The sequence below is a fragment of the Hakea prostrata genome, chromosome 8 (genome assembly GCF_041222555.1).
Source record: "Hakea prostrata isolate BN-2017 chromosome 8, UWA_Hpros_2, whole genome shotgun sequence".
NCBI lineage: Eukaryota > Viridiplantae > Streptophyta > Magnoliopsida > Proteales > Proteaceae > Hakea > Hakea prostrata.
In genome coordinates this window covers 22328990-22345037 of record NC_142607.1, presented here as the reverse complement: position 1 = coordinate 22345037, position 16048 = coordinate 22328990, and the positions used below count along the sequence as shown (strand labels likewise).

The 16048-nt window shown below is 37.8% G+C and overlaps 1 protein-coding gene across 1 annotated transcript in view; it reads right to left on the bottom strand.

The window, feature by feature from the left end:
- Positions 1 to 16048, bottom strand: part of APC4 (Transducin/WD40 repeat-like superfamily protein) — a 108598-nt gene that overhangs the window by 22904 nt on the left and 69646 nt on the right. Inside the window, exon 13 of the mRNA XM_089165174.1 lies at positions 7573 to 7752. Coding sequence (XP_089021300.1) covers positions 7573 to 7752 — 180 coding nt within the window. The remainder of the gene's footprint in view (positions 1 to 7572; positions 7753 to 16048) is intronic.

The following is a 16048-nucleotide window of genomic DNA, read 5'->3' as shown; positions in this document are numbered from 1 at the left end:
GATCACGTTTATCTCCATAACTGTAGAGTCCCTTTGACCTCCTATTAGTTATTGGTTTGAATTCTGAACCGATCCCGATCGGGTTTCTTGACCCAACTGTGGTTAAGCCCGTCTCCAACTGGAGCCCATGACCCGACCAAGGTTGGACCCGGTTCGGTATTATTTTATCCTCATCAGATACTTAGTGTGTATTTTTTATATCTGGCACTCTCTTTAAAAGATGTCAAAGACAGCCTAGCAACTGGAAGGTCACTGACAGCCGATAGAAAGGAGAGTGAGTGCAATTTTATTGCAAGAAACAGATAGGAGGGCCACCAGATTAAAGGTGCGTCTAGCTGGGAGAAGTAAGGATGTAATAGGATGCCAAAGGGTGCCCACAGAGGTCAAGAGGGCAATGGCCTCTTACTTGGCTAGGGAAAGCAAAATAAGAAAGAGAAGAGAACACAGAGGGAGGAGTTCGAGGATGCATGCCTAGATAACCTTCCAGAGCCAGGAGAGTAGATTTTGATCCAGAGGAGCTAGGAGACTATGGATGTGACCCTGACCTAGAGTGTGCACAAATGAGGAGGGAGATGATGATGAGTAGGGAGCAGGATAGAATTGATGAAATAAGAAGGCAACAGAGGGCTATAGGTTGTGGGTCCTTTAGAGAGCCAGCAAATATGGAAGGTGCACGCAGCTCCCAAGTCCTTATGAGGAGTTAGAGTGTGAGGGAGGAGATTCCTATCCCACAGACCCCCAACAAGTGGTCGAGCTTCATCACCACATCCTATAGATCTAGATTTTGAGATTCTTCGTAATGATCAATCCCTATTTAGGAGGCCTGGGCAAAAGTAGAGAAAGTTAAAGCAATTGTGGGGGAGTGTGAAGTAGAAAGTGGGTATGGTTTTCTCTAAATGGACTATGTACCATAATATTCCAACACATACAACCCAACAGCCCAAGGGCCCTACTATAGGGATATGATTTAGGAGATAGGCAAGGCTATGAATGGTGTACAGGAGCCCACCCCACATGAGATATATAATGTCTATTTGCCTAAGCATAAAGACGACTTGAATGAGTACATTAATGGATTAAAGTCCATGTGGGCTTATTATGGAGTGATTGTGATGGCTAATGGATGGATTGGTTCCACTAGACAGTCCATCATCAATTTCATATTGAATTATGATGGGAGGACAGTGTTCCTCAAGTCAGTAGATGCATCCAATGAGAAGAATGATGCAAAATACATTTACAAATTATTAAAGCAAGTGGTGAAGGAGGTTGGAATAGAGAATGTGATCCAAACTGTGACTGATAATGGCTCCAACTACAAGAAAGTTGGGTTGAAGATGATGCAGAAATCTAGGTATCAAAACATGGTTCTACTTCTAATACTAATTTTAATTTTCTAACATATTACATTACATATACACTTTATGACTTTATATTGATCCTTGATGGATAGATTTAGGCTCTTTTAGACTCCATATGCTGCTTACTACATTGACTTAATGCTAAAGGACGTGGGAAAGGTCAAGCTTGTGAAGAAGACAGTGGAGCAAGCCTGACAAGTTAGCACCTTCATCTATAACCACACATATGCATTAAAGATGATGAGGGGAAAATGTCAAGGTGACTTAGTGAGGCCAGGCATAACCAAATTGTTACCAATTGGATAGTACTATAGAGCTTTGAGAGTAGGAAAACTGGCCTTAGGAGCATGTTTGCATTACAACAATGGTTTAATTGGGAGGGTTCTTCATCTGTAGGAGGAAAAAGAGCACAGTTTACCATACTCGATGATTGTTTCTTGAATAGTACGAGGATAGTGGTGAAAATGCTTAAACTTGTGATGCATGTGTTGAGGATGGTAGATCAGTAAAGAAGACCTACTCTACCATACATATGGGTTGTAGTAGATAGGATGAAGCAACAAGTTGCTCAAGTTTACCCACAAAGCAACAAGGAAATCCTTGACATCATCCAAGCTAGATGCGAGTCTATGTGGCAGCATCCACTACATAAGGCTGGTGAGTTGTTAAGCCTATGAATCAATTTAATTTTCATTATATCATCACACTATTAAGTATTGACTATTCCTTATTATTTTTGCTTTTTTTACACATCATATTATCTAAATCCTTAGTACCATTACAAAGAAAATCTTGGGATGAGGCAAAATTTGATAGATGTTGTCCAAAAGAGTCTAGAGGACCTTGTCTATCTATAATATAAGACCCAGGGAGAATCATATTAAACAGGGGTTGGACAGAGAGAGTAACAATATCGAGTTGGCCGACATATTTTAGATGGATGATGATGATAACCTAGTAGTTGACTGGAACAGGGACAGTGGAGAGCCCTTGTTAGATGAGGGACGTCATCCCAGTAGACAGATTGCAAAGGAGATGGGGGCTAATGTGGCAGAATTTATGGGGAAGGGGAGACAACACGTATATGGCACAGAGGACACGACATCATATGTCTCTTACTGTCAAGCTGATGCGGAGAGCTTGGTGGGCTCTATAAGATCAATAAGCATAAATGATTCTAGAGACTCTACCTCTAGAAGATCCGGATGGCATAGGCCCGCAGAGTCTGCATATAATACTACTGCGGAGAGTGTTGGTTCTACTAGGTCGACTTATAGAGCTTATGGTGTCCCTCCCGTTATCAAACTCAGAGTCAGCCACCAGTGGAGCCTTATGATTATGGACCTTATATTGTTCCTCCCACTATCACCTATTGGAGTCAACCACTAGAACCTTACTATCATTATGGAGCTTATGATATCCCTGCTCCTGCAAATGACAAGGGTGTTTCTTTATTTATTGAGCAGATCTTCCACTCTATACTACAACACCACCAGCCCTTCCATATGCAGTTGAGCCAGTTTCTTATCCAGAGATTCCCAACTTCCACCATCAAGACATATTAGGCATGTCGATGAGGCCACATACATAGCTACATTTGCAAACTACGTCAATAACTATATGGAGCAAATATCATGGGACGTGTATTGTCATTTGTATGGGGTGCAAAGGGAAGAGAGCGACATGGGATACAGCAGACTTGTACTCGGTAATCATAGAGAAAATTTTGGTGGAAACCTAAGTTTCGGCCTAGCAAAAACCTAGTGCTTTTTTTTTTTTTTTTTTTTTACCCTAGATTTCAAGCCTTATATAACCTCCATTTCATCTTATTTCTCGCCTTCTACCTATTTGAAGCGTAATAAACACAATGGAACTAGTATTTTGCCTCACAAAGACTACTCAAAAGTTATCATTCAAGTATACTAACAAATGATTGGTTCCGACAAGTACAAATTGTATTGCCTATATGCATATAATTATCACCATACATGAATTGTTTGATAGAATGGTTATATATACAAGTCAACAAAATACAATAAAGAACTAGATCAAGTGATGGTGACTCACATTTATTAAGTTCAAGCCCATATATCATGTATACATATGCATTTTAAAATTTAGAAAATAGTTTTTAAGATAAGAAAAAAAAAAATAGTTGCAATAATCAAAATATATGTTTAACAACACACAATCATAGATTAATAGTCCTAGACTAAACCTAAATTAATTTCAAAGCAATACAAGATCATTTAAGGCTTGAAGAAAACTAAAATGAAAAAATGGAAGTCTTGGAATTGTAGGGTATGGCTCATGCTTCACATTTTGTTGCCGACGAGTTTCCTTTGTAGTTTGTGCTTAGGCCAATGAATAGTTGTTGTGGTTTAAAAGGTGTTTGAAGCCAAAAAAAAAGTAGCAAAAGAGGTCTTTAAAGGCAACGTAGTTGTGGAAATTAGGTGAAAATGGAACAGAAATTAACAAAAACCAAGGAAAAAACAATTTAGTGTCGAAACCTGTGAAATTTCAATCGAAACTTGCGATGGTTGAAATTTCCGAAATTTCGGTCGAAACTATGAACTTTAGGGAAATTCTTGGCACTTCGTTTCATTTTAAAAGTTTGCGGATATTTCGGTCAAAATTTCAGTAAATTCAACTGAAATTTATTCCATGTCGGTAATATTCTTGAGTTTTCTCGTATACTATATACTTGAATGTTACCATTTTGGTAAACTAGTAGTTCCATTATGTTTATTAAGCTTGAAATAGGTAGTATGTAAGAATCCAAATCATCTGAGGTCCTATAGTTGTAGAGTCTCCACCATCATTCTGAACATGAGTCATGACCTAACTGGAGGTTGGGTCTCATCTAGATCTCATACACATTCATTATTTCACAAGGTATAGGGTCATGATAACCTAGACATACCTCAGCGATGGTTTTCATTATCATCTAATAATAACGGCCTTTTGCGGTGTTAGCTGGAACGGTGTTAAAAAGCATCCACCTAGCAACTACTTCCTTTTGAATACCCCTGGTCCTGCTCTAAAATAGGATCCTATCATAGAGCAACTAATGATAGAGTATCCATCTGATTCTGACCTCCTGAATAAGTCAAATACACCACCTAAACTACATGGTCCAGTTGCTGCAGCTGTAGAGCTACCAACTCCTACATTACCTCTAACCCTCTCCTGCTCTTGTGCTAATGATTCCCAGCTTTGTGCCATCGCCTACTGCAAATCCCTAGCTTTTATAGCTGTTTGTACATCAACAGGATCATCATCATCATCATCATCATCATCATCATCATCATCATCATCATATAAAGGCCTCCTCAATACCTCATCCAATGCAGCCCTGCTTATCACTTAACCTGCCTTCGCTCTCCATCCCTCCATCAAGTCTTTCACTGCCCGTGCTATCTCAACAGAAACGATGTGGGATTGGCAACATCTTTAGAACTTGAAGTTAGATGTTGGTTCAGTTCAGTCTAATGATGCCACCTCCCATAATCTTCTGTTGACAAAAGTTGCAATTAGTCTTTCTCTTATCCCATAAATTGGTGTAAAATACTTCCATGCAGTGTCACATCTAAAAGTACTAGGCTGTCCCTCTGAACTCCCACCCTGCGAACTCACCCACCCTTGCCTACATGAGTAGGAACTCCCCTTCCCCTGCCTTAGTGAGGATGATTGCCTCATATTCCTCGACAATATCACTAATCATACATAAAATACTTGCATAAGTCACAGAACAACCTCAAAGTAATTTCTTTCAGACAAAGAAAACATGTTTTACCTATTCAGTATTTTTTTCCCTTACCCATGTATATAAAATCATTTTTTAAAATTTTTCGACAATAAAATTGGTCGTCCATAGCAATACTAACTATGAAATCATATGGGCAACACTTCAGAAACATATAGCAAGTAATTGCATACTTCTCTATAATTTTCAAAACCATAAAAGTGTTTTCCCTATTTATTTATAATTTATTAAATTATCATACTAATTTTTCAAAAATAAAATATACAATTTTGGGGTGGAAAAATATTTTCTCTGGTGAGATCATAAATCAGCTTATGGAGTTCAATATGTATTTATTCCATCGCCATAGGAGCTCTATATTATATTATACTTACTACATTTTCTAGATAGGAAAATAGACTTTTTTAAAATAAATAAAAAAATCCACCAAGCGAGAAAATTTTCGACACCATAATTTGTAGATCAATCCATAGTGTTCAACATATATTATTCTTATGCCCATTGAACTACTATTTAACATTTATTTTCAAAAGAAATAAATGTTTAGGGAAGAATGGTATAACTCAAGGATGCCGGCAAGACTGAGGCAAAAACCCCAAGATTTGAAGAAGAAATCACTCGAAAATGACAAGATTTGAAGAAAATAGGAGTAGAAGAGGAGTTAGGGGCGAAATGGGACTCTTGATCGAGACTTCACTTGAAATGGGCAAAATCTTGCTGACGTTCTATTCCCTCCGAAATACCTAATTGTGATAAACGGCATCTTGCCTCGAGATTTCGCTGATATATCAACAAGATCTTGGCAAGATATTGTTGGTTTCCTTATCGCCCTTCCCTTTCATCACAATACTTCCAGATGAACAAAATCTCGCGAGATCAAGATTTTGTACAATGTTTATAGCCTGAGATCAAGGCATCAAAACAGCCTCAGCAAAGAGTTGTTGGGGTAACGCTACGTAGGAAATTTGTAACTCCCCCCACCCCCACCTTTCGACTCTACTTTTACAAAGGGTTTGGCACCAGGTCCGCCCATTTTTCTGCATAGTTTATCTTCAAAAAGTTATATATCTCATCCACTCCAGATCACCCAAATTGAGAATTGGTAACTTGGAAGCAGAAGAGCATTGAGATGCATACCCACTCCAGAATTTGATATGAAACTATCCCACTTGTTTGAACAGAGTTGAAGAATGAATCATGGCGAGAATTCAATAAATATAATAGAACTTCAGTACCCTCACAAGTGACAATCCAGTTTACTGTGAAGTAAATTATCCAAACTAAGGATGGATCAGTCAGAACGGTGAAAGCCCTCATCCAGTACCTATCTCGATTCTAGATCAGTATCAGTCAAATGTTGTAGAATTCTTTCTGTACTTAAACCCTTACTAAGTACTAGAGGTTTGTCTGTTCCTAGAGCTTTTCATTTTCTACTTCTTTCTTCAATACTCTTTTACTTCACACACCCTAATTAAATGAATCATCATGCAAGGCTTGTAAGGGTCAATACTCTTACATGCATCTTTAGGAACCACTCAGGTGTAAGGGGAAATAAATGGCATTACGAGTTTACAACCTAAAAAGCTACATGGGGAAGTCGAACACTTTCCTGGATGATCTTTATGGATGCCTATTCAATTGAATGCATTAGGCTCCAGAAAAGTAATTCCCATTTTCCATCATATATACACACAAAGAATCCCTTACATGACTATAGTTTCCCAAAAAAACGTCAGGTTTCAAAATGAGTTCACGATAAATCTTCCCCGGATTCAGTAGTGAGGAGAATCTCGCATTGCTACAGGGAGGTTAATGTTTTGGTGGACTCTAGGTAAAAACACAGCCTAGCCTGGTCCATTTTAAATGAAAGTACTTGGAATTTTTCTTACCTTGATTCTCTTTTCAGCCAGTAATAATGCCAAAGGTGCAAGTAAGAATCAAGTAATTGTTTTGTTTTTCACTCTTAAGGATTCCACCAATCTTGTCACATAACTATTTCCTTATTCTCTTTGCTGATTTTTAGCCAAAAAGGAAAAAAGAACAAAATCATCATACACAAAGAGTTCCAACAAATTTGATCTTCATACATCTATACAAAACAGATAAATGAAGCAGAAGTTCCTCTGATTTCCAAATATAGAGCATGCAAAATCATGGATTAACAATATACGTTGAAGAAATATAACCAGATCAAAGGGGGGGGGGGGAAGAGAAAGTAACAAAGCCAACATGAGCAATATTAGGCAGACACTTTTAAAGCACCATCTTAAACTCCACATTGCTGAAAAACAAAAATACTTAATGGTAGAACGTGAGAACCCTGAAACTGTATGCAACAATCAAAGTGCAATTCACATAACAATCAGGGAAATCTTCAGAAACTAAGATTTAAATGATTGAGCCTTCATCTACATTTCCTGATAAAAGAGCAGCAGATAACCATACCTGATACAACACAGTTGTCAACACCCGCATAAATCGTTCCACTTGAACAAGCAACATTCCTGCCTTTTCAGTTGCATTATCAATCATATTTTCATCGAGACCGACACCCTGATAACGTGCACGCCACCTTGAAAGGCCTCTGAGTTCTCCAATTCTAAAGGCAATAATTTCTGCAGCAGGCTACAAAAATGAATAATCAAAAGCATCAATCTCTATTAGAGACAGTAAATCAAATGAGCTAGTATGCCAGCATACCATATACATCAATAAGAAAATCCATTGTTTACTAACTAAAATCACGGATTGGTGATGGACACACAAACCCCCCCCAAAAAAAAAAACTAAATAGTAGGCACTAAGAACCCTCTGACAGTTCAGTGCTAAATCCTCAATTATGGGATATATAGACAAGGTACTGGCTACTGAACTAGAGGAACGAATAGGATGCAGGGAGAAATGCACCAAATAACAGTCTGTCAGAGACAGAACAAAGATGAAATTATGACTCAGAGAATTCTTATTTTACAGTTAAAAAATATATTAAGAAGCAAACAGAGAGAGATATTACAAGCCCAAGGGGATAAAAGTAAAAACAAAATTGAAAATTGATGGTGTAAATAAGTCTGTGTAGAGAAGAACCCCCCGTGGACTTTGCTTATGTGGGTGCCTTCAACACTGGGTTCACCCTTTTATGTCGATGCATATCTCTTGTAAGCTGAGAGAGGTCATTATTCCGAGTAAATTGAATTTATTGGCACCCCCCAAATGGAAGCTTATAGTTTACAATTTGAGCAAGTCCTACTTTGAGTAGGAAAGTCCTACTTTGAATACAAATACAAGAAGGAACAGAAATCGGAAATAAAAACAAGGTAGAAAATAAATAAATGAAGGAATCCAAGACATCAATACAAAATAGGAGTCCAGTCTAGTGCAAACAGGAGGGATGACATATCTAGAGCACTAGCATCAGATCAAGAGGAACTTTCATGTCCAATTTGGTTAAAAATAGATGAAACACTTGTCCAGGTAACCCTTTGGTGCTTGATCTCCAGACTTCACAAATGGAATACAGATTATGCCCTTTCCAACTTCTCTTTTATGAAACGCCTGTAACCGTCCACATGCTGCTTTATTGACACAATAGAGCATGAGGAAGGGGCAGTGGCACACCCAGATCTTCTAGTAGACAACGTAAGAATTATAACTCACAAACCACTTGCGCCATAAGCCCATTGCTTGAAATTCTACTTCAGCCATAGACCTCACAACACTATTTTGCGTCTTGCTTCACCAAGTAACCACATCCTCACCAACAAAAGTACAGTACCTTGAGGTGGACTTCCAATCATGTGAACCTCTCCAGTCCGCACCAGTGTAGGCTTCAAGAAGGAAATGATCATGTGGGACTAGGAGAACACCTCTTCCCAGAGATAATTTCAGACAATGAAGAACTCAAAAACACAGAAGACATATGATTGGAATGCACATCGTGCATGAACTGACTCACAACACTAATTGCAGCAGCAATGTGAGGCTGTGTATGAGATAGACAGAATAGCATTGCCACTATTCACTGATAGCATCCTTTATCAACAGGTTTCCCTTCTTTATCTTTGAGTTGGATAGCAACTTCGGGAGGAGAATAGCGGGATGACAGCTTAGTAAGCCTGTTTCAGATGGATGACAACCTACTAAGCTGTTGACACTTGACATTGCTGTAGATGCTCTAAGCCTCTGAACACGTTGATGCAGGTTAGGTGGAGTTCCGAGTTTGCCAACCAAGAACCCGGCAAAAAATACGGCAAAAGCAGTGAGCAATCGAGATTGAATTATCTCAATGTCTCGAGCAAACCATGGGATATTTAAAGGGTAGGCTTGACCAAATTCTCGGTCAAACCTAGATTTTGCCTCGACCAATATATAGGACGGCATTTTGAAATTTCTGGGTTTTGCCTGAAATATCATCTCAAGATCTCAAAAAACCAAGATATCTCATGAATCCTAAAACTATGCTCAAAGGTCAAATCAAATATGGAAATCAGACCAAAGAACATGCATTAAATGGAAGAACTACTAAATATCTCTTCATACAAGTTATTGATGAAGGCATAGTCAAGGGCATAAGATTGAAGACTACACATCAAAGAAGTCAACATCTTGCATCTAGTCTAGGACACTTGGCATGATGTAAACACTTTAAACATTCGTGCATGAGCTACCATCACATCAAACCTTTGAATGGGGTGTCCATTTCAGAAAATTCGCCCTAACTTGCCTTAAGAAGTTGACAATCAAAGTCCAAGTCCATCATCTCACCAAAACACTTCAATCACAGGAGTCAAAAGCTTGATGGTTGCGATCGTTACACACATAGGTCAACCTCAGACTAACAGTCGAAGTGCGGGTTGACCTTCAAGGAACTGCTTGGCTAGTAAGCATGTTAAAACGAACACCACAAAATAGCGAACTGAAAAAGAGAAACAAAACAAAAACACGTAGAGATTTAACGTGGTTCACACACAAATGCAACATGCTACGTCCACGGGCGAAAAGGAAGAGCTTTTTCACCTTGTAAAAGAAGCACAAAAGGAGATCTCACGACCATTCGCCAAGAACGGCGTAACAAGAACTCTCACCCAAAACTCTAACTGAAAATTCCAAATCTCTCAATGATGTGGTAGGTGAACATAAGATACATATATATAGACTCCAATCAAGTAAATGAGTCGACCCACTTCCACCACAGATCTCCAAAAATAGGACATTCGACCTGCCCACCAAAATATGTCAATGCAAATTCATCTTCGAAATCGGGTACAAGAATATGGGTCACAATATAACAAATCTCCACCTTGACCTGAATTCTCCCACAAATCTAAATAATCTTCATCTTCTCCACTAGCCCCCTCATGGGCTAAGCGCTAATGCGTCCAACTCCAATCAAGTCCAAACAATGCTTGAACTTAGCAATACATTAAGGCTTTGTCAACATATCAATTAGATTGTCTTTAGTACCAATTTTCAACACTCGAATATTGCCTTCAACGACTACCTCTCTGACATAGTGATACCGAACATCAATGTGCTTTGTCCTCTCATGATACATCTGATCTCTAGTCAAGTGAATAGCACTCTGGCTATCACAATGGACAATAGTCACCTCCTAAACCATGTTGAGTTCTACAATCAAGCCTCTGAGCCAAATAGCTTCTTTAATTACTTTAGTCACTGTATATCCTCTGCTTTTGTGGTAGAAAATACAATTGTAGCGCGTAAAGTAGCCTTCCAACTAATTGCACAACCTCCCAAAGTAAGCACATATCCTGTGAGTCGACCTAATCTTTTGTCAAGATCAACCGCATAATCTAAGTCAGCATAACCTATCAACTTGTCACCATTCATCCCAAACTCCAAACACACACTAGTGGTCCCCTTCAAATACCTATGTATCCATTTCACTACTTACCAACGAGTTTTACTTGGACACGATAAGTATCCACTCACTACACTAACTGCTTGTGAAATACCAGGTCAAGTGCACACCATAGCATACATGATGGAACCAACTGCACTAGAGTAAAGAACACATGACATATAACTCACCTCTTCAGCTATCTAAGGTGATAAGGCAACTGAAAGTCTAAAGTGAGATGCAATTAGAGTACTAACAGGTTTTGCATCTTTCATGTCAAAACGCTCTAAAACATTCTCCATGTATTTTTGTTGAGAGAGGTATAGCTTCCCTACCTTCCTATCCCTCTTGATTTCCATACCAAGAATCTTCCTTGATGCCTTCAAGTCTTTCATCTTAAATTTAGTGTTGAACTGCTGCTTTAACCTGGTGATCTCATTCACATCTTTAGTAGCAATCAACAAACCATCAATATATAAGAGCAAATATATGAATGAACCATAAAAAAGTCTTCCAAAGTATACACAACAGTCATACTTGCACCTATTGTAACCCAAAATAGCCAAGACAAAATCAAACCTCTTATAACACTATCCAAAAGACTACTTCAAACCTGGTCCTCCTTTTCTTCTACAACAAAACCCTCAAGCTGAGGCATATAAATCTGCTACTAAAACACCCTCCCTTTGCTTTCGAAAGATTACGGAATAGGATGAGTTCTTCGATTTTCCCGTTAGTTCACCATGCAAGGATGCAGTTTTCACATCAAGTTGCTTTTAACTCCAAATTATGCATAGCAACTAAAGCAAGCAAACAAATGGAACGATACTTCACAACAGGTGAAAATACATCATTAAAGTCAATACCTTATACCTGAGTATAACCTTTAGCAACCAATTGTACCTTGTATCTAGCATCTCCATCACCTGTGGTGGATCCTTTCTTCTTGTAGACCATTTGCAACCAACAATTTTCTTCCCATTGGGCGGTTTGACAAGCTCTCATATATGATTTTTAGGAAGATATTCAATCTCCTCATTCATGGCCAACAACCACTTTGAAGAATCAACAGAAGAAATAGCTTATGAATATGTTGCAGATTCACTATCATCAATTGTATCTGAAATAGACAATGCATAAGCAACATTTTCAACATGCCCATATTTTTGTGGTGGTCTAACCTCCTTGGTCGGCAAAAATCCCCTGTTGTGCACAACAGTGCAATTTTGTACCAAATTGAAGGTTGTCATTAAAGGCTTGATTTTAATTTTTTTTTTTTTAAAAAAAAAACCTTCAATAGTCTTTTAGTTTTTTGGTTTTATTAGCCACTTATTTGACATATTAGTGCACTGTTGTGTACAGCAGAGGATGTTTTCCCCTCCTTGGCCTACTTTTGGCAATGTTGTACTCCTCTTCTTCTTGATTCCTTAGAGTTCCTTCTTTTCTAGTAAGAGTTAGGCAGCTTAACTGAAATTGATTGTGCTTTCTCTGAAAATAGATCATCCACTTCAAACTCCACCTTCTCCCTAGAACTTTTTTGACTTTCATCATTATGAATATGGGTTTCTTTCCCAAGATTCAACATAGCAGACTCATTAAAGTTACATCCATGCTAAAAATAAATTAGGATTTTTTGGATCAGCACACCATAACCTGAATCGCTTAACTCCAAATCCATACCCAAGAAAACTACACTTCTTAGCCCTAGGTTCCAACTTCCCATCATTCACATATGCATAAACAGGACATCCAAATGTTTGTAAATTACTGTAATCAATAGGTTTACCAAACCATACCTTTCCCGGAATTGTGCACTCAGTAGCTGTGTAGGGCGACCTATTCACCAACTATGCTGCTATGTTTACTGCTTCCACCCAAAACTCCTTGATAGTCCTGCATTTAATAACATGCAACTTGCCTTTTCTAACAATGTTCTATTCATACGCTCTGCAACTCCATTCTGCTTAGGTGTCTTCACAATTGTATGTTGTCTTGCAATTGCCTCAGTTTTACAAAACTCATTAAAGTCTCCTTCACAAAATTCTAGGCTATTAACTATTCTCAATCTTTTAATTTTCTTCCCGATTTGCTCCGTTGTCAAAATCTTACACTACTTAAAAGTAACAAATACTTCGTTTCTGCACTTCAAAAAGCAGACCCAAGACCTTCCCAGAATAATCAACAACAAAGGTAAGTAAATACCTAACACCACCTCCCTTTGAAGGAACCTTGGATGGCCCCCCACAGATCTGAACAAATTTAGTCTAGAGTTCCTTTGGTCTTGTGAATAACAATACTGAAACTAACTCTCTTCTGCTTCCCAAACACACAATGCTTACGAAACTCCATCATTCCTGTACTCTGACCACATACTAACCCCTTTTGCTTAACATAGCCATCCCTTTTTCACACATATGGCCTAGTCTTATGCGCCATTATTTTATAGTATCTGAATAAAAAAACTAATGAAGTTGCTACAATGGATCCAGTTACTATACTACCGTGCAAGACATGCAATTTACCAACCAGGCATCCTAACTAACCTTCATGACTCCAGCTTCAGATGTGTATCTGCACCTGTTTGTATCAAAGGTGCCAAAACTGATGAGATTTTTCTTCAACTTAAGAACATATCAGACATCAATTAGAGTTTTAATAATACCATCATTCATCCTGATTCTGATGTTTCCCTTCCCAACTGTATTACAAGGAGACTTATACCCCATCAACACAACTCCACTTCGAAAAGGTTCGTAAATAGAGAACCACTCACAATTAAAGCATATCATAGAAGAAATTTGACCGAAATTTCGACAATTTCGGTCGGAATGTCTGCACTTTTCAAAAACAAAACGAAATTTCAATTATTTCGAAAAAGTGTCAAATTTCAACCGAAATTTTGGAGATTTCAACCATTTCGGAGGTTTCAACCGAAATTTCGACCATTTCAACATTCCAACTTGTTTTCCTTAGTTTTTGTTGATTTTTATTTAGTTTTTGTTGATTTTTATCCCATTTTCACCTAATTTCCATGACTCCTTTGCCTTCAAACACCTCTTTTGTTCATTTTTTGCTTCCAAACACCTCCTAAGCCACAATAACTACAGAGGAAACTCCAGCAACAATAGAATGTGAAGCATGAGCCATACCCAACAGTTCCAAACTTCCCATGTTTTTATTGTTGTTTTGGTCATGCCTTAAATGATCTTATATTGCCTTGAAATTAATATATGTTTAGCCTAGGACTATGATATATGATTGTGTTTTGTTAAACTTATCATTTTATTATTTGTTACCATTTTTTCATTTCTAATTTTAATAATTATTTTCTAAAACTATGTATTTTTAATATATGTGAGACACCATCACTTGATCTAGTCAATCATTTTATTTTGTTGACTTGTTGTATATGTAACCATTCAACCAAACTATTCATGTATGCCAATGATTCTATGCCTGTATGCAATATAGTTTGCACTTGTCAAAACTAGTCATTTGTTAGTACACTTGAATGACAAATTTTCAATGGTTTTTTTTTTGGCAAAATATTAGTTCTAATGTATTTATTATGCTTGAAATATGTAGTATGCAAGAATCCAAATCATTTTGAGTTCATATGAGGCCCGAAATTCAAGTTCCAATTTTCAGAAAAGAAGTGTTCAGTTTTGACTGAAATTTCGACCGAAACATCAAAATTTCGGCCTTTTGCAAGGTCGAAATTCTTGTTTCGGTCGAATTTCTTAAAGCATATATGGTGGGAACCCCCAAAATCAAGGATCCATTCTTTTTGTGATCTAACTCTATCATCAAACACCCATAGCATCTGAGAATCAATCCCATCTTCAGCAACACCAGCCTTTATAGAGTTTTCTTTCTTTGGTTGGTTGGCACCACCACTTGCTTTTTGCTAGTTCTAAAGCTTATAACACTCTGATTTGATATGCCTCTTTTTCTTGCAATAATTACAAATCAAGTTTTTATTATTTGATTTTGACCTAGACTTCTTCTTGTCAATGTCCGAATTTCTCTCAGTAGTTCTACCCCTTAACCTTCTAACCAACACCCTTAGATTTGGTTGTTAATTTGTCATCAATTTTTTGTTTACTCAGAAGATCCGTTTTAACATCTGCAACTGAGATTCTCTACCATAAATCATGGTGTCTTGAAAGTGCTTATATGAAAGAGGCCATAAAGACAACAATAATCGGGCTAAATTTTCATCCTCAATTTTAACATTTATCTTTTGCAGATCAACAATGATAGAGTTAAAAGTTGCAATATGAGATTTGAGAGAGACCTTCACCCAAATGCAAAGTATATAACTATTGCTTTATACTCAACCTGTCAATAAGGGATTTCATGAGTGACAAACTTTCTAGTGCCGACCACAATTTTACCATTGTCTTCTTTGAGAGAACTTCTTGTTGTCATTGTCTTCTCAAGAGAACTTCTTGCAAAACTTCGTTCGATAGGCATAACTAAATTGAGGTGAGGGCTCGATCGTCTATATTATTCCAATCGTCTTTAAACATAGCCGCAGGTTTCTTCGTCTTCCCACATATGGCCTTCTTCACTCACTGCTAAGTAAGAACCACCAAAATTGAAACTGATGTTCCCATCAAAATTTTCAATATCGTATTTTGTTAATGTAGAAGCCATAGATGTAGATATTGAAAACAACCAAGAACTCTAATACCAGTTTGTTAAAACAAACACCACGAAATAACAAATCGAAAAAGAGAAACAAAACAAAAACACAAAGATTTAACGTGGTTCACACACCAAAGTGTACTACATCCATGGGTGAAGAGGAAGAGCTTTTCACTATGTAGAGGAGGTATAGAGGGAGATCTCACAGCCAATCGCCAAGAACTCTCACCCAAAACCCAAACCAAAAATCCTAAATCTCTCATTGATGTGGTAGGCGAACATAAGATACACATGTATAGACTCACAATCGGGTAAACGAGTCGACCTACTCCCACCACAGATCTCCAAAAATGGATCATTTAGCTAGCCCACCAAAATATGTCGATGCAGGTCCATCTTCGAAATCAGGTACAT